General features: G+C 45.3%; 1 protein-coding gene across 1 annotated transcript; it reads right to left on the bottom strand.

Annotated features, from left to right (window-relative positions):
• Window positions 1-473: 473 nt before the first annotated feature.
• On the bottom strand, window positions 474-11,827 carry TOP3B (DNA topoisomerase III beta). Its single transcript, XM_064392932.1, has 17 exons — window positions 11,500-11,827; window positions 10,705-10,836; window positions 10,403-10,509; window positions 9,925-9,999; window positions 8,779-8,975; window positions 8,017-8,173; window positions 6,828-6,941; window positions 5,840-5,930; window positions 5,416-5,570; window positions 5,137-5,242; window positions 4,663-4,809; window positions 4,110-4,283; window positions 3,160-3,288; window positions 2,822-2,971; window positions 2,301-2,401; window positions 1,858-2,059; window positions 474-1,011 (listed from the first exon to the last, which is right to left on the bottom strand). Exons 1-17 carry the CDS (start codon window positions 11,567-11,569, stop codon window positions 530-532), a joined length of 2,589 nt encoding a protein of 862 aa, XP_064249002.1. The 5' UTR covers window positions 11,570-11,827; the 3' UTR covers window positions 474-529.
• Between the last annotated feature and the right edge of the window lie 8,574 nt (window positions 11,828-20,401).

Here is a 20,401-nt window from a genome sequence, read left to right as displayed (position 1 = left end):
TTTTGTGTGTCTGTTTGCATTATTCAGTTATGCAGCAGAACGACAGACTTGAAGCAGTGCTCTTGCTATTGCAGATGTAATTTAAAAATCTGACAGCTACTTATAATTTATTTTTGAAGATTCAAAGTCAGATGAAGCAAGTCTCATGTCACACTTAAAGACTATGGCAGCATAACACTGATCTTAATCAGTTCATATATTCCTGGCACTTGCATTGCTGACAAAGGCCCCAGAAATGTCAGAAGAGACAAATTCCATTTCCTTTATATTAGCCAGAGTTAACAGTCCAAGTCGACTTCTTGAGTCTCCCTACTGTTTGTGAGCTCTAATTGTATCAATGAATCCCAGTTAAAAGCTTAAAGGCTTACTCAGTTACTGACACATCATCCAGAATAGTTTCTTTTGGGAGCAACCTAAGGTGTTTAACTGTCCTAAGAACATGAAAGCAGTGAAACATCAAAGATCCTTAAAAATGAACTCAAAGAGAAAGACATTTTTATAAGAAGTTTATTTTCCTGTCGTGTAGCCATTATACAAAGTAGGCAGCCAGAGCTGCCATTTTGTCCTTGGGTTTCTTTGGGTTGAGCCTTCCTCCAGGTCTCCGGCCTTTGCCCCTTCCCCGCCCCTGCCTCTTCCCTTGTCCCCCACGGTGCATGGGGTGCCTCATGGCCGCGTGTTTCAGCTCCACCAGATCCTGAAACACGGGGTCACAGAACACACAGCCCGAGTGCTGCGTCTCGTCGCCGGGTAAGGGAGATTTGGCTTTGTTAAAATCCACGTCCACGAGCGCCGCCTCGCACACGTCGCACGTCTCGGGCGACACCCGCACCTTGTGGGCGTTCTCGAAGAAGTGCACGACCACGTTGCATTTGTTGCAGGCCATCTTCCACTTGGGACCCGACGTCGAGTCCAGCACCAGGACCCCGTTCTCACACTCCACGCACTGCCCAATTCCCAGCATGCTGAGGGAATGCTGGCACGTGGGGTGGGTGCACTCATTGCAGCCCATTCCTGGGGAAGAGGAGTGAAACCACACCACCCTTTATCTCACTACTCTCCAGTCTGAAGGACGTGAGACACAGAAGCCAGAGACACTTGAGTATACTGTAGATTTTCTAAATCACTGAAGAATGGAACTGCTCCCAAAATGGCAACTTGCCTCTTCACAGTTTCACAATAATCCCCTGCTGAAAAATTTTCCTATAATGGTTTTCAAATTGCCATGTACTGCCACTGTACAGTACAGGCAGTTTAGACAGATTAGTGATGAAAACTCATTACGTTTTCAATTAAATGTATGGCTCCTGCCTAACTGTTATTTTATACTTGAACTACTCACTGTTGGTCCAAGATATTTTTAATTAAAAGATGGTAATAAAAAGATGCTGAAAAACTTCAGTGAGCTACTTTAAGTTTCAGCCCCACAGTTACTAAACTAACTGCAACTTCTATCTCTTCTAATATCCTTCAACAGCTTTTAACACAAAATTTATCTCTATCAGAACATTCCCAAGACCTGGTCTTTGTTTATACTCCTATCCAAGCTTACTCAAATTTGCAATGCATCAGTATCTTAGTGTCTTTCACAGCATGCTGAGTGTTGTGAAGGTCACCTACAGTGCATGTAAGTAAATTATTTTCTTACTTCTTCTATGAAAAAAAAAAACTTTAAAAATTTGTTAACTAATACATTTTAGTCAGTGAGTTAAATGTGAATTTTAGGTATCTACAGCCTAATTTGAACAGCACTTTATACTATGCAACACTGATTTAAAAACTCCTAAAAAGCCCATTGTCTAGGCTATACCTAATTTATGTCAAGTGAGGATGATACCTGCATGTTTGCACAACTCCTACCTTTTTTCATGTCCCTGAAGGGAGGATGGTTGTAACAGTATGGACACAGTGGATAGCTCTTTCCTCTGGATCCAGATGACCACAGCACCAGCTCGAAGTCATCCAGGGGACAACGCAACTCCTTGTAGAGTTTAATGGTACCATTCTGGGGGAGACTGTAGGTGTCATCACAGTGAGAGCAGTGCAGGCGACTCGGCTTGGCCTGGAAACAGAACACAAATCTCCTGAGCCACTGCAGGGTCAACAGAGCTTAAAACCTGTGGTAAACCCAGCTGGAGCTGCTCTCTGGTTTGTTCCCCAAGGCAAAACCCTATCAGCCTCTTTGTTTTACAAAGGCACTCGTGATGACCGCATTTGAACCAAAGTTCAATAACAGAAAAGAAGTTTATAGTCAGTGCCCCACAGCGAGTGAAATTCCAGTTCCAAGTCTGAGGTAAACTGACCTGAATATACTTCATGAAACGATGGCATTTGCCACAGCGGGAAAGGGGCTTGCCTGTGGCAGCCAAGGGTGAAAAAGACACTTCCATCAGTTCATCCATACCTGCAAAAGGAACGATCACACTTCGATTAGAATTCTAGTTCTTAGGAGGAAACTTTGCACAAAATCATCTCTAGACCTGTGAAGAAGTGAGAATTAAAGTATTTTACTCACAATGCTCTTCCTTGTCTACAAAGACAAATACAAAGCATTTTGCACTGAGCATGCTCAAGCATACTGGTTCAGCTAATCTCAAGTTTTCAAAAACTCACCACTGCACAGGCACAAAATAAACTTGAAGTACAGTTTTGGAGACATGATTCAGTCCATCTCCCTTTGGAGAGCAAATTAATTTGGCTGGAAACTTCCAGTCCTGGCACAACTTTTCAGAAAGCCTAAACCTCTAAAAGGAGCCTAATATATAAGCATTTTCTATGCAACAACTAAGTAATTGGAGGGAACTTCACATGTAGAAAGTTTTACCTGCAATAGAATCCACAAAATAGTGAAACTTCCTTTTGAAAATGTCAAGGGTGTGCTCCAGGACCTGATGATAATTTGCTTTACCCAGAGCTATTAAGTTGAGTTGCTTCTCTACAGCACTGCGGATTGTAGGAAGAACCAGTTCTGCATCTAACAGGAAACCAGAGACAGCAGCAATGAAAGGTCAAAAATTGAGGTAGGAATCCATTCACACATAAACTGACATCAAAATAAGCATTATTTGAGACAGAAATGTTACTTAGACATTGACATCAGCCTTTGATATAATAAAGGGAAAGGAAGGGAAGAAGATGGAAAGGGAAGAGCATTTAACTGACCTATTTTGTAATAACCATGAACCAGAACAATGCCAAGGTTTGTAGGCTTTAGTCTTCGACCGCTCTCCACTGTGACATAGTTTCGCTGGCAAATGTTGTTAATGTGGACTGGAATACTGGCATCAGTTCCTGCCACACAAAGGAAAACAATAGATCCACCCTGAACAAAACAGTTTTCATCAAATGACTTGTTTCTGGCTCCTCTGGTTTACTGTCAAATTACAGGGCTCCTAAGACTGCTTAAATTCAGATACCTTCTTACTGTTCCCCAACTTCCAGTGCCTAACTTCTCCCTCTCTAGTAACTCTGATGTTCCTTTGCAATTCTGATAAGTCTGAAACATATGGTTTAACCTTAATCCTTTCATCTCTTCCAAGGAATTACTGTTGGGAAGACACCTATTCTCTCAAGTTATTTACTCTGGAAAAACACAGTAAAGTAAGAGACTGTGTTTGTTCTGACAGGACAAATTCATGAGAATACATTAAAAGAAACAAGTCAGACTGATAAAGAAAAGTAGAATTGTGGTAAATTGTATAATAAGATACAGAAGGATTACTGAAGAGAGCAAAGCTAAAGCAAGCTGTGAAGACAAGAAATCATTCCTAAGAGTGAGGAGGTGCTTCCTTCCACACATCAGTTCTTTCTGACAGAGAAGTGACAGGAATGTGTTATGAAAGGATACTGCTTTGGCCAGAAATGTTTGGCCAGAAACCAGAAACTACTCAAAACAAGGATAAGAAAGGGAAAGGAACGTGGGGGAAGAAACAATCTACCATCTGCTGAGGGGAGCTATGGCATGGTGGTTTAAAGGGGAAGAGATGATCACTGTACATATCCAAATGAATACTGAGAGCTCATCACTGACAGAGACAGTGCAGAGGAGTGACTCAGACTCTGCACTCTTGCTGGATGTACTGCAGAACAATGTAAGTTATGCAAGTTCCTACCAATGCCATGCTTTTCCATCAGAGTGATCAGTTCTGCTTCTGTCAGGTAATCAGGAGGGCTGGTTTGCTTTTCCAGCAACTTTATTTCACCGACTGGAAAAAGATCTCCTTTCTCACAGTGGGGAAGGCTCTCTTCTAATGGGATGCTGTGCCATGGCATAATTTCTGTGAACCCTGTAGGTAAAGAAACAAACAACTTGGAAGTTTACCATAAAAGTCTGAGTAGTGCTGCTACACTGTTTCTACAGATGCCCAAGAAAAAGCTGCCTTTGTGTAATTTATCCCCCAAAAGGCATTTACTGTTTGTAAAAAGACTGGTCTTCACACTGGCAAATGTGGCATTAAATCTATGAGACTACTACATGAAAAATAACACTTTTTCTATCATAATTGAAGTATGAAAATTAGGTCAAGATTTGGCCTCTGGTTTTAAGAGCTCAAAAAATTCTTCACAATTGCACTTGTCCCCAAAGCTTCACCTTCATATCCATTCAGTGTATTATTGGGGAAAAAAACCAATCTGCAGCTAATACTTTCTTCTGATTTGTCTTACCTGGTGAAGTTACCACCTTTCCAACACAGGTAAATCTTTCAGGGCCAATGCTGAAGGAAATGGTGGTTTGTAGGTACTTGCAGTCAGCACTGACAGTGGCAATGAAGTGCCGAGTTATGTACTCGTACAGTCGCCACCCGTCTCCACCTGGGGAGAAACAACACCTCAGCCACAAAACAGAATCAAATTTCAATACATGGAAGCTACTATTCTGGGACAAACTTCTCCTAGAAACATAGGCATTAAGTTGTTTTCTTTTTCTTGGCAGTACTATAGTCCCAAGGATCAATTGCTGAAGCAGCTCCGAACTTCACCATCACCAGAAGTTTCAGTGAGGATCAAGTTTGCTCTCTCTTCACTTCTTGCTATTCAAATAATTTTATTTTCTGTTGAAACTCGGTAATTTTGAAACCTTACACCTCAAGGGCCTGATTTCCTCACACAGTGTCCCAATACCACTGAATCTGCCTGTACCTAATTCTGCTTCTGTTGCAGCTCTCATTGGGGTGATGGGAGGATGGTCTCCTGCATCGTGGCCTTTCCTTGGACGATTGATGCCTTCTGAGAGCAATACTTTTACCTGGGTGAAGAAAGAAATGGCTTACTCACATCAAATCCATGGCAATACAACATAAATAAAAGAAACTAGAGATATTTAAAGTTTCTGAAGGCCTGTAGGTCATAATACACGAATCAAGATCTAGTCTGAAACAGACTAGAGAATGATAGCACAGCTTTGCTTCAGGTACTCACAGTTTCTGCCCAGTAAGGGTTATTGGCTTGCTGTCTCAAACATCCTTTCAGGTCAAAGTTCTCTGGGTAATGGGTAGTTTCTGTTCGAGGGTAGCTGATATAACCCTGAGTGTACAGACGTTCTGCTATTTGCATGGCATGTTGGGGACCCATTCCTGAGGGGGACAGGAGAAAACAAAAATCATATACACATCCCTGTGGTTATGGTTTGCTGCACCTGGATGTGCACCCTACCCAAAGTATTTAAATAATTATTTGTCCTTTCCATACAACTTTTGTCACCTTGATCTTGCCAAACATTTCACATTTGACAAGCAGCTTTCTTAACTTGATTCTTTGCCCAAAACGATGTATTATTTGTTTTGTTTGAGAAGCCAAAATATTGGGCTTTAAACAGTGTGAAAATCTGAACTTTTGTACCTACCTAAAGCAGCACTGGCCACTCGGAGCATTTCTACTGTATTCAGAGCCAGTGGTCTCTGCTTCACCTTCTCTTTTTTACTCACAGATTCTACCTAGAAAAGAGCATTTTCACAGTAAAACTTCTGACATTTGGTAAATGCATAATTTTAATCATGTCTATAAATATGTATCATACTTACCATTGTCTATTCTTATAATATCTGCTTTGTTCTCTTAAAACAGTAACCACCAGTATATTTTTACTTCAGAAAATCTGACTGGAGGTAATTTTATCAAGTTCTAAAATTAAAGTCTGAAAGTCCCTTTGTGCCAGGACTAGATCAGGTCTATAACCAACTGGGAACACAGCAAGGCAGCTTATTGCTCTCCTTACTTCCCACTTACCCCAGCAGCAGCTACTTTCAGTGCTACAAGGATTTAGTGCTCATGCCAAGCAACAACCCTAACTATAAGAATGCAGATTTTTTAAAGCTTCACGCAATCTTTGAACCTTGATGTCTATAAGCACTTAAATCCAAACACACTGTTAAACAAGTATTGAACAGAGCAGAGTATAAATTAATTGGCTAAAAAGACTGTACCATACATGATTAAATATTTAACTGCGGGAATATTGCCCTCCACATAATTAAATTCCAATTTATTCAATGTCTCATGGGAAATAAGAGGTCTGCTTGGAGACATCTGAACAGTATTTCCTAGCAGGTTTAGTAATGAAGAGTTCCTATCATGAGTGATGAGTATTTCCAAAGTCAATACTAAGAAGAGGCTTCTGCTTAGATGACCACACCAGCACAGTACAATCTACAACAAAAAAAATCTCTTGCCTTTTACTCTCATTTACACAAAGCTGAATGAAGTAAAAACCAAAATATTCTACACTCTTTAACAAAAACAACCAAAAGCCTCAATATGCAGCAAATGAAACATTAAATTGTATTTCCTTTATATGAAATATGGCTCTACTGACACATGGTAAATATTCTTACCTTTGCTTCTTTTGCCATCTTTGTTATATTCAGGAACATTTGAGCAACCTCACGATCAAACACCCTCACTCTATCCCAATCCAAAGTGAGAGAACTTTCTTTTTCAGGATTCACCTATTGGACAAAAAAAAAAAATTAATTCATTCCCACCAACTCTACTCCTTGAAGTGTAAGAATGAATATTCCCAAAAGAGTCCAGCAAGCAAACCCTAGGACATATAGGATTTGTTAGAACACACTTAGGACAAACCCACACCAGGACACCAGTGCTCAAACATGCAGTTGTGCTCTTTTCTGGGGGGCTTTTGTGAAGGATGGAGCACTTGGAGTTCTGGGGTCTGGGGAATGACCAGAACTATTCCTGACTGAACTGAAATGCTGTCCTTGTTTAGTGCTGGGAACAGCAAAGACTGAAATAGGCAGAAATTCAAAGTTTACCATTTTGATCTAGCAGAATCAATCTTTTGTATTAAACTGTAACGAGGTCATGTTTTCAGCTCCATGTACAAAAATTAGTATGAAGTGACCAACACAAACCCCTCTGTAAACAGCACCAAGTGTTTCCCAGCATGACACACAAGACACATCACAACAGATGACAGTAGATGCTAGATTTTACCTTTTTACTTTTAAAATACAAAAATGGCAACTTTTTACCATGAATCCCTTATTTGCTTAAAAAATCCTTGTGATCACAAGCCATAAAACCCTGTTGGTTTGCTCTCAGAGCTTGGACAGCAGTGAGGCTGTTAAACTACTCTAAGCTGCCAAAGTACTCTGAGGACTCAATTGCCAATTAACACAATGAGCATTTTATTTGCTTTGAAATTCCAATACTCAGCATTGCCAATGTTTGTTGGCAGGCTAATTAATTCCTGGATTCAAATTAACAACAGTCAGTCCAAGGACCCCAGGGAACAAAAGAGCACCATTTTAAGTAGTTTTTTTGGCAGAATCTAAGCTTAGATGATTAGCACTGAAGAATTCTTATAAGCAGCAGACAATAAGCACTCTAATGCAAAACTGATATCCTGGAATCTGTTCTTGAGAGTGGTGACACACATGTGAACAGAATGAGAACACATGAATAAACTACAGGCATTGTGAATTCTTGTCAGCAGCTAAGAAATTATGAATGAACAAAATACAAATGCATTTCTTTTGTAAAATCAAGTACTGTAAAACTTACTTTAGCTTGCAACACCCAATAAGTCTCAGGCTTAAATGACTGGATTTTGTCATGCCTCTCAACACAGAATCCAAGTGTTGGGGTCTGACATGGCCCAAAGGAGATGAGGGAGCTGTCTAAATTCCCATATTTCCCCTGAAAGTATTTAGTCTGGAACCTAAGAGAAGGGCAAGAGGGAAAAAACAAATGAGAAATGTACACATTATTATCCTCATTCCCATGAAAAGCAGAAATTTTTGTCATCATACATGCACAAAATATGAGTAATGTATAAAATCATTCAGGCATTAGGAAAAGAGCATTCTGAGAAATTACAGCTTCACAAGGAGCTGGGAGGGGACACAGCCAGGACAGCTGATCCCAGCTGAATGACCAAAGGGATATTCCAGATCATGTGACATCATGGTCAGCATATAAAGCTGGGGGAATAAGGAGGAAGGGGGGGAACACTTGAGGTGATGGTATTTATTTTCCCAAATAAACATAGTGGGTGATGGAGCCCAGCTTTCCTGGGGATGGCTGAACACCTGCCTGACCCTGAGAAGTGCTGAATTAATTCCTCATTTTGCTTTGCTTGTGTGTGCAGTTTTTGTTTACCTATTAAACTGTCTTTAGTCAAGGCATGACTTTTCCCACTCCCACCCATCCAGTACTCTCCCCCACAAGAGGTGGGGAGGCAGTGAGTGGCTGTGTGGGGCTTGGCTGGGGTTAAACCACGAGCTCCTGAACCTTTACAAAACCGTCTGCAGGCTGTGCTGTCACCTTGTGAAGGCACAGCCAATCCTCAGATCCAGCTCCTGGCGGGCATCCACGGACAGAGCCTCGTTGCGATTGGGCTCTCCCAAGTGATTCATGGCATTGCAGATGTCTGTGTCGGTGATGGAACTGAATTTAGCTCTGTAAATCGTCCTCTCCGTGCCACGAGGCTTGTTCATGACAGGAAGAACAGCATCAAGAACCTAAGCAAAATCAGAAGCATAGTTAAAGAGCATTTGAAAGATAAAAAAAACCCCACTCTCCACAAAATATTCATTTCTGTGTCACTGCTTTCTTAATTCAGAAGATGTCATGCCAATACATTAACTGATAAGCCAGAGGAGTATTTGTGCATCCACTCAAAAGCATATGAAGAATTAACAAAACTGAAGGGTTTATCTACTATACAGCAACTGCTGGGAGCAAATCAGTATTTTTGGCTGAGGGCAAAGACATTCACCAGTGCAGCTGCAGCACCTTTCAGTGAACATGTACCAGTGGCTATCTGGGTTTATTCCACTCATGGCTAAGGCACAGGAATGGTACAGGGGTATGTAAAGAACTTAAAACAATCACTTCAGAAAACATGTTTCTTTAATCTAAAGAAAATCTCCAAACAAATACTCTTCATGTAGACTTCTGGGAATAGGATGTTAAAAAAAAAAAAAAAAAAAAAAAAAAAAAAAAAAAAAAAACAAAAAAAAAAACACCAAGGAAAGTTTTTGTTCTACGCTTTTCATGTGCAGAGGCCAAATTTCTGCAGTATGCCTACACTTGCAAGCAGCTTCTGTGCTCTAAGGCATTTACTTGCTTAATAAACAAAAGATAACAGCAGTGAAGTTTTATAAGGACCTAAGAATAACTACTCCAGCTGTGGAATACAGATGAATTCTTGAAACACTGGAATGTTCTAACATTTAGGAGGCCTGATTGCTCTTCTGAGATGAGCAACACCTCTGAAATTTATTTATACTCTTTAACTGACGTCTTACAGAGTTCAAAGCATGTGAGTTTTTCCACCAAGGCCCTCTATGCCTTTAAAACTTTATTCAACTTTAGTTTGAATTTTACTCTATACTCATAAAACAGTGCATTAATAGTCTTGTCAGACATATATTAAGGTATTGTGAGTCTGAAAAATGGAAGCCTTACTTCAAAACAGATGTTTTCTCCTTCCTTATCACAATCCAACCACAAGACAATACAATCACAGCCTCTTCCCTCCACCTGTGAGAAAAATTAGCACAGTTCTTCAGCAGCTCAAAAAACCACCTCCCCCCCCCACTTATATATTTCTTTTTCTGGTTTCAGCAGGTGTGTGAAGTGTGAACAGTAACCAACACAGACTTATTTCAAAGAAGGCATTTATAAGCTGTGCCTTGCACTTGCTGCTACAGCTAAGCTTGCATCCAATTCTGAGAAGCAGGATTTCAACTGTCAAAAAACTCAGAAGGCGATGGGAAAAGTGAATTAACAAAGATTGCAGACAGTGCAAGAACAAGCAAAAAAAAAAATTTCTACTATGTTAATAAAATAGATCTAACTGTGACAAAGAGCTATTCTCTGGAGGAATTCTTATTCAGGAACACAGAAAATTATAAGTCTAAATACTACTCATAAGAAAGAATACCTGTAAAAACTTCACCATGGTCAGTTTGGGATTAGCTTCTTTCTTTTCTGTGGGAGCTTTACTAAAAAGTTCTGCTGGATCCACTTTGTCCCAGCTGTTATACTTTCCTGAAAAGCAAAAGTATATTAAGTGAAGCTCTGAAGAAATATTTATAAAACAAACAGCTTTACTTTGCAAAACACTTGGCCTTCAAAATTTGTATGGAAAATTTTCTACAGTAACACATCTTGCTTTACTGTAAACCAAGGGACCTCTCTGCTTTTTCTGAAGCCATATTAAAACATGTGATGAGCAGGCAATACCGATGAAATCCAAAGTCATGACGTGACCGCACACCGATGTCATCTTGAAGTGGGCGCTCTGTGCCAGGAAGGAGCCGCTGTACTCGTGCACGGAGCACACGCCGTTGAGGCCCTTGCGAGAGGACATGTTCCCTGTGGGAACAGCATCGTGAATATTAATGAGGGAAAAACCCCAGCTACCGAAACAAATTGTGTGTGAAATTACATCCCCTTTTCTTAGTTCTTACAGCTAGGGTCTTCCTGATCACAAAACTCTACTCATTGATCAAACTTTTATTTCATTAAGCATCAATTCAGGGTTTTCCTAAAATATATTCCATCTTCAAATTAACTATCCATTATCTCCACCAGCCGTTCCCTCCCACCACGAAACCTTACAAAAATACAGCTCGTTTTCTAGATGACACACTTATAATCAATTTATTTTCCAGATCTATTAAACTTTTACTTCAAAAATCTCAGCTACTCGATAGGCACTTTCCAGACACCGTATGCACTAAGGCACTCTAGAGCTACACAAAATATTGAACTAGATTCCTTTATTTTTGGATTAAACAGGGATCCATAAAAACAATCAGAAGGTGATGGGACATCCCGTTCTTTTATGAACCTGTCCCAAGCCACCGCTCCCAGGAGGCTCCGGCCCCAAGAGAACCAAGCCACTGCCCAGGGTGTTTCTCACCCTCCCTGCACTGACACAACCCCGGAGCCCGCTCCCATCCCCGTGCCGGCCGCGCCGCCGGAGCGCTCCCGGTGCCGCCGGCTCAGCGCCGGGGCACGCCCCGCCTCCCCTACCTCTCGAGAGGATCTTGGCGATGGACTGCGCCAGGGACGGCTTCTCCGCCACCATCAGCACGGTCCTCATCTTCGGCCGCTGCGGCGCGGAGCCGCGGGCGCGGGCCGGCGGAGCTGGGGCGCGGCGGCTCCCGCGCCGGAGGGGACGGAGCGCCGCTCAGCCCGCCCGCTCCCGGGCACGGCCGCTCCCGCAGCCCCGCGGCCGAGGGGCACGGCCGCACCCGCTTCCACCCGAGCGCCAAGCACGCAGCGCCGCCGCCGAGGAGCCGCCGCCGCCCCGCTCCGCCGGCTCGGCCGCGCTCCGCGCCTCAGCGGGCGGCCATGGCCGCGTCACTGCCGGGTCACGGCGCCGGAAGGCGCGGGCGGCTCCGCAGGGCTGCGGCGGCGCGGGCGGGCGCGGGACACACACACATACACACACGGACACACGGACACACACACATACACACACGGGGACATGTGCGGACACATGGACACAAACACAGGCACATGTGCGGACACACGGACACACACACACGGACACACACAGAGGCATACACACAGGCACATGTGCAGACACACGGACAGACAGGCATACACATACACACACGGACACACACACGGACACACACACATGTGGGCACATATGCGGACACACGGACACACACAGAGACATATTACAATGGCACATGTGCGGACACACAGAGGCACATGTGCGGGCACACGGACACACACCCAGACATATGTGGACACACACACATTTACACACATACACCCACACACTGATACAGATACACGCATACATGGACATTTACACACACACACACACATATTTATATGTCTATACACACACACATAAATATATTTATATGTCTATACACACACACAAATATATTTATATGTCTATACACACACACATATTTATATGTCTATACACACACATATATATTTACATGTCTATACACACACATATATATTTATATGTCTATACACACACATATTTATATGTCTATACACACACATATATATTTATATGTCTATACACACGCATATTGATATGTCTATACACACACATATATATTTATATGTCTATACACACACATATATATTTATATGTCTATACACACACATATGTATTTATATGTCTATACACACACACTTTCTCACACTTTCTCACACCCGGGCCCCTCCCGGGCTGGCGCCCCCCGCCGCAGCGCCCCCTGGCGGCGCCCCCGTGCTCTCGGTGGGCCGTGCCGTGCCGTGCCGTGCCGTGCCGGGCCGTGCCGGGCCGTGCCGTGCCGTGCCGGGCCGTGCCGTGCCGGGCCGGGCCGTGCCGTGCCGGGCCGGGCCGTGCCGGGCCGGGCCGGGCCGGGCCGGGCGCTCTCGGGCCACTCGCGGTCCCGGCACAGGGACACCGGCACCGCCAGCCGTTCCTGCCGCAGCCCGTGTGCGAGCTGTGCCGCGGAAGCGCTGGTACCGTGCGGTGCGGTGCGCAGATTCCCCCTCCTTCATCCACGCAGGGCACAGAGCGTGAATCCCCAAACTCCTCTGAGAGCACGCACACAAACTGTACCTGCTGTGCTCCGGCGACACGGGTCTCTGTGCCTGTGCCCAGTCTGGCACTCAGGTTCCAGTTTCCACAGACCCAAAACACTTCAAACAGTGTCAGTCATTGACAGCATCTCCTTCTACACAAATAAATTCGCCTTAGGAGTCTGAAGAGTACCTGGTTCCCTTGCCCCCCGATGAGATAATGGAAACAATATTAAATGATTCTTGGAAAAGTGCATTTTTTGCACATTAAATTTTAGTTGAACGTTGATGTCTTGCTTAGGCAGAATTACAAAGAAGAGAAAAGACAGTGTGAAGAGAAGGCTCAGGCCAGGCAGAAGCACACCCTTCCCTTATCCCACCTTTCCCCAGGGGCAAGGCAAGGGCTGCCCCAGGGGATTTTGCCCCTGAGAGCTGCAGCTCTTTTCCCCAGAGAGCCAAGGGGCTCTTTGCCCTGTCTTCTGCTTCCTAGGGATGCTGGGCCCTGTTAAGGAGATTTGGCCATTGGGCTGAAGCTGTTTCCAACCTCTTCTGCAGCTTTCAATTCTTCCACACGTCCTGAAATCTGTCAAGGGAAGAGCTAAAGAGGGAAGCCCCAAGTTGATGGATTTTATAAGCACTTTGTGGAAGAGCTCAGCTCTCTATTTTTACCCCTGTGGCTGCGCATCGATTGTTGCCAATATTTATAGCACTTTTCCCAGAGCTGCTCAGTACCATACAAACCCGAAGAGCAGAGATTGGGAAGCAGCCAGGATCAGGATGTATATCAACCTCAGGCTGTCTGAAATAAAAAGGAACTAATTCACCTTCCATTCGATTAGTAGACAATTAATAGACGTTGAAGTTGTTAGCGAAAGGGAAAATCAAAACAAACCCAGGCCTTTTAATTCTTGGGCAATACTAAAGTTAGAATGTATTAAAACAAATGTGTTCTGCTGTTTCAATGCCTGGTTCCCTTTGACATCTGGGGAACATCTGGAACAATCAGGACGCAAGTTAAAACCAAGTCTTCAGATATGTCAGATACATATTTTTTAATTTCCTCTGGTAAAAGCCCTCTACAAAATCCAACCTTCCTTTTCTCTTTGAATGCTCAACAAAACATGAAATTCCAACTTGCGTTCACCCGGGACAGCACAGGCGGGGCTCTCCCCGCTCGGAGTCCCCGTGCGCCCCTGGGCTGCTTCAGGCTGCTCCCCACGGAGGATCCCCGGCCTGAAGGGATCCCGGGGGCCCCCAGCTCACACAAAGCTGGAAGCGCTTCGGAAATCGCCCGGAAAGCCTCACCCCATTCCGAGCCCGCCGGCATGAGCTGCACCAGCCCCAGCAGCGCGGAAGGGACCGGGACGGGACCGAGCGGGAGCGGGACCGGGGCCGGGAACGGGAGCGGGGCCGGGAACGGGAACGGGAACGGGACCGGGGCCGGGAACGGGAGCGGGAACGGGAGCGGGAACGGGAACGGGACCGGGAACGAGAGCGGGAACGGGAGCGGGAACGGGAACGGGAGCGGGACCGGGGCCGGGAACGGGAACGGGACCGGGAACGGGAACGGGAACGGGACCGGGAGCGGGAACGGGAACGGGAACGGGAACGGGAACGGGAGCGGGAACGGGACCGGGAACGGGAGCGGGACCGGGAACGGGAACGGGAACGGGACCGGGAGCGGGAACGGGAACGGGAACGGGAACGGGAACGGGAGCGGGAACGGGACCGGGAACGGGAGCGGGACCGGGGCCGGGAACAGGAGCGGGAGCGGGAACGGGAACGGGAACGGGGCCGGGAACGGGAACGGGGCCGGGAACGGGAGCGGGAACGGGGCCGGGAACAGGAGCGGGAGCGGGAACGGGACCGGGAACAGGAGCGGGACCGGGAGCGGGAGCGGGGCGGGCCGGCCGCTGGGGGGCGCTGCCGCCGCAGGAGCCGCCGCGGGCCCCGGGGAGCGGCAGCGCTGGGCGGGGACGGGCGGGGACACTGCCACCGCTGTGCCACCCAAATCACACCGCTAACCCCCACATCCCACCGCTGCCACCCAAATCACACTGCTGCTGCCACCCAAATCACACTGCCACCGCTGCTGCCACCCATATCCCACCGCTGCCACCGCTGCCACCCGTATCTCACCGCTGCCACCGCTGTCACCCATGCCACAGCTATCACCCATGTCACCGCTGCCATCCCTCCCGCCGCTCCCCCGGCTCCTTCCCGGTGCTCTCTCCGCTCCGAGCTGCGGTGTTTCCCGGGGAGGGCCAGCCCCGGGAGCCCCGCGGAGCCTCGCTCGCTCTGCCGCCTCCTCGCAGGGGCTCTGTGCTACTGCCAGCCCAGGCTTGGCCGCTCTGCCAAGCGAGGTGCTTCTCACCATCATGAAAAGGCTCCAAAAAGACCCCCCAGCCCCGTGGCAAGCACCCTCATTTCCACAGGGGAAACTCCAGGGAGAAGAGTCCGTGTTTGCCAACACTGCAGCTGTTCACAGAGCTGGGGCAGGCTGCATCCAGGACTGACAGCCATCCTTTACTTCACCCAGCTCTGGCTGGTGTTCCTCCACTTTTCTCTTGAACATCTGAAGTCTCTCCAGCTGTACCAACAGAGCAGAATAATGAAACCCCAAAATAAGCAGCTTCTCCTCTGGTTTCCTCAAAGAAAATGAAGAAAGTTTCTAGGTTTAAATAATTAGTATTTTGGTTTACATCAACTTGGTAAGTGTACCAAATCAAGAAACTACCATTCTGGTAGTTCACTTTGCACACTGTGGACATTCAGCCTCACCAGTCCTGCTGCCTTTTTGGCTCCCAAGTTTTTCAACACCAATTTCCCCCAAGTTATTCCCATGCACTGTTATTTAGCCAGTCAAAGCCCTCACCCTGACTGAGACATTCATATTTCACTTGTCCATCAGAAGATCTTGTGAAGGATTAAAGCCCTGGTCCTCCTTCTGCCACTGACTCACTGATTTGCTTCAGTAACACGCCTTGGTTCCTCCTCTCACCTCCAGGACTCCAGTAGCAACTTCCCTCTTCAGGGATCTTTTACTGATCTATGCATGGAGCTCACTTTAAGAGCAAGATAGAAAAAGCTGCAGAAATATCATGCTCTCTATTGTAATGAGCATGATCATTCCTGTTTCACCTCCCTGGGCTCATTCTTGACCTTAGAGTAACTTTTCCCTGTTTGTTTCCAAACACACTTGAAAAGATTGTCATGAAATTAATAAGTATTGACAGGAGGGTCAGACAGGCAAAACCACATCTGGATGGATACCACAGACATCAGAAATTATTAAAATGCAGGTCAGACTATTAAAATAGCTTTTTTCTTTTTCTTTTAAAAAAACTAAGTAAGAACTATGAGGCCACAAAAATGTGCCTGAAATCTTGACTACAAATCTGGGCTCCAGATACTTCAGTGCTGGGAAGAAGGAGACAGAGTCTACTACACACAGAGCAACACCAGCACTTGAAGTGTTTCATGCTGGAGTGAAAGTTATGCTCGTGCCTTTATGAGAACTTTTTTCTTTAAAACACCTTTGAATAATAGGAGGGCCAGAAAAGGGTGCATGCTGATGAAACAGGATATTGCTGGGACAGGCACACACGTGACACACAACACATCACTGGATCTCGACTGTTGACAGTTGTCCTGTCAGAGCCCCAGCACTGCTCTGGCACAACAGACTCTCTTGTGCTCTGGCCATGCTGTGCCTGCACTGGATATTGACCATATTTGCAGGTTCAAAGTTCTCGTTCAAGTGATAGAAAAATCTAGATAACAAAATGCCATGAACAACCTTACTGCCAAAAAATAGTACCTGGATGTGAGCAAATATGTAATTTGTAATTCATAACCATACAAGGAGGTTTAGACATCACAATGTTTACTGTCTATCTCACTATTCATGTCTCTGCTTTCTAAACATCCAAGTCATGTAAATGAGAGTTGAGGTGAATTCTTGACTGTCACTTTGCAGAAATAACTTCATTTTGAACAACAGTTTTTATTGCATTTGGAATTTGGAATTTCTTCTTTGAATTGCATTGAATCCTCAGTGCTAAGGGCCAGCTGAACTCAGCTGGAGCCAGCCAAAATCTCATTTCTGCCCGAGTTTCACATCTCACTCATCACATATTTTCATATGTTCTCTCCTTCTTGCTGCAACCACATTTTCTTATGGTCTTTCTCTACTCCACATCTTTGAAGTTAAAATGATTGAAACAAGTGCACTGCTCTTTCTTTGGAAGGACCACCCATCTCCCCTCAGGTCTAGCAGCTTGCTGAGGTTGAAGTAGCTGTGAAAAATTTAAGGACCAGCTTTAAAAAAAACCCAAGCCAACAAACTCTAAGACCCCTCATTACAAGAAACCTCTCAGAATGCAATTCAAAATTACAATGCTTTTTAAATTATACCTACATGAGAGGTTCATATGACCTCTTCCTTCTGCTGACTGAATTTGCCATCCAGCCTAATCCCAGGATTTGTGAGTTCTGGGATTGCTGCTTCCCTGCTGTGGCCCTGGCCCTTGAGCTGTGAGCTGATTTTGCATTATCCATTTTGAGCTGACACCCACGCTCGTGCTGAAGTCCAAATTTGCCTTGCATCTGTACTGTTTGGAGGTTGCTTTGGGTCTGGATCCATGCCATAGCTCCCTCACCACCAGCTCCAAGCACACACACAGTCCTGGGAAAAGAGCCCCTCCTGTCAACCAAACCAGTTTCTTGTGATAAACCTTTCCCTTCACTCCTGCAGGAAACAGCTCTGCCCTTGCTCTTTACAATTTGAAGTAGAACCAAAAAGCAGCTGGGTAGAGCTGGTAGAGAAGCAGGGGTTTGACATTTAGTGTTAGATACAGATTGTCCTGCTTTGCAGCTCCAGCCAGCACGTTGGGGTGTGTTGCTACAAACTGGCTTCAAAATCCTCCCAGATACAGCCTGCAGAGCTCCTCCTGAGAAAGAGCCCCAAACACTGGCTCCTTCTGCAAGGCTCATGCCAGTGCCTGCCCAGCCCTGACCTCTCTGCACACTTCTGCCCAGTCCCAAGGCACCTTCATCCTTCCTGGGTCTTTTTTCCCCACTTCACAACAATTCTGAACTGCAGCACAGTGAAGCAGCTGAATGGGGAGATCTCTCAAGCCTAAACTGTTGAGAGTTTGATAAACAGAACTGCTGCAGTGTGGCTCTGGCTTGCAGCAGTGTTGGCACTTTTTGAAACACATCCTATCCATGTGTTTTACTGCAACAATGAAAATCTCTTTACCTGTTTTTTTTTTTTTTTTTTTCTACAGCTGAGGCTACCTAACTCCACCTGGATAGTAAAGGCTGTACAACCTCCATTCAGACTGCCTTCAATGAGTTTGTTAGCCCATAAATAACATCAATCAGCAGTTGTTTTTGAGGTAGGGAAGTAACTTGACAGATTCTTTCAAAGGAGAATTAGATTCCTGATTATCTGTGACCTTGCGTGTTTCAGAATCATTACAGCCATTACAGGACATCACTTGTCTTTACTTTGACTGTTCCTGCTTCCTTTGCATTCTCCAACATTTTTCCTATTGATTTTCAAAGAAACTGATGGGGTCACGCTGTGGCCCTCAGCAGACACGAAAGCGTAGTGCCTCCAGCAGTTCATAATCAGCACGTGGAATGAAAAGCCATATATCGCAGGACCAGTTAAACTCTGCATCTCTGCCTGGGAGACTGAGGCAGAAACAACGTCCATGGAGGGGCCTTGCCAGTTAGGGCAATTGCCTGGAAAATGGGCTAACACCCAGGGGAACTGCTGGGATAATTCAGCCTTCCTGGGACTCTCCTGATTGTGCTGCAGTTAAAGCAATGCCCCGCGAAAGCGGCGCTCAGGCACACAGCCCATATTTTCACAGATTTCCCAATTGCCTGCCACAGGCACTTGGCAGGAGTAAGAGCTGTAGCTCTTGCAACAAAACCTGAGCAGAGCGGAGAGCTCGGTGCAGTGACGGGGTGGTGTGCTGAAACCAGTGCCGTGTTTGCACTGTGATAGCTCTGGAGGAGTTTTAATGCACAGCCTTGCTGCCCTGGTGGCATCACCCAGAGTCCAGGGCAGGGAGCTGGGTGAGCCAGCGCAACGCGGGTTTTGCACATTCACTGCCTCTGAGCTCGAGCTGAAATCACAGCGCAGCCAGCTGTCATGAACACTGCCATGGGAGGTGCCTGAGGTAATTTTTCCATAGTTTTCAGAGCAGCTCAACCTCTCTGCAGAATTGTCTGGAAAATGCTGTGTGTGAGACAGTCTCTTCCCATTTTTTAGCCTCCATGGGTGCTGTGATGGAAGGGGTTAACTGGATGAGAGGCAGGGGAATTCTGGAGACTTTTTCAGATACCTGGGGTACCTTGGGCTCCGAAATGTTGACCTCTGACTCTCTAAGTTTATCAGCACATTCACTAATCAGGGGTGTTTAATGGAACAGCCACATGGATTCCTGACATTCTTGAAACGTTATGACCCTGTCAGTTGTATGAAGACTGAAAGTCTCTTGCTTTTGAACTCACTAGAGTTTGCACTGTCTTAGAAACCTTTGATAAATACTTGCTGGATTTCTTACCTAGCTGCTCTAATCTGCCCAAGGTCATCATTCCAGAAACAAAAAAAGTTTCATTTTGTGGGCATTCATCACTTAAATTGATCGAATTAATGCTTTCTCTAATTCCGGAATGGTAAAGAGTGTTGTGTGTCATGTTTTAAAAAAACCCAGCAGATAAAAGGTTTATTTTCCTGTTATATGTGAGGGGGTTTGTGTTCACTGTCAGTCTCTAAAGACCAGTGAAAAACAAATGCAAAATGTTTTTCCATTAAAAAACCCTAACATTACCCAGAGGTTTTATCAACAGTGTCCATGTGCATGTTTTTCCTTCACAGCTCACACCAGAGAGTTTAAGCACAAAAGCCTGGATTCAGTTACAATCAGAGACCCAGGCTTGAAGGTGTATGTGATCCAAGCCTCGTCCAGAATTAAAATGGACCCAAACTCAAATGGGTTGAATTCACCATGAATGAGGCATCCAGGTCACTTTTAAAAATTAAGCTGGAACTTAGCTGTCACTTTGAGCACATTTAAAATTTTCCCTCAAGTCCAGGATGCAAACATAAGAGCAAAGGCCAAGTAAAATGGTTTGAATTTTGAGCAATATTTTTTAAATTTCCTGTGGATAAGCTCCATACAGGGCAGATAAGGCTAGATAACTCATCAGGGTAAGAAAGCCATGTAATCAGGGTGCTGTGCTGGCAACAGGCAAAGAAAAGAGGCTGGAAATATCAAGAGTTAACAGGTGACTTGATATGGATGGCAGTGTCTGCTATGAGGCTTTTAAAAGCAAACAGTTCACATAATTTATAAATGGTTTCATAGGA

The sequence above is a fragment of the Passer domesticus genome, chromosome 17, assembly GCF_036417665.1.
Source record: "Passer domesticus isolate bPasDom1 chromosome 17, bPasDom1.hap1, whole genome shotgun sequence".
NCBI lineage: Eukaryota > Metazoa > Chordata > Aves > Passeriformes > Passeridae > Passer > Passer domesticus.
Note: the sequence above shows the minus strand (reverse complement) of the source record. Positions and strands in the feature narration are given on the sequence as shown.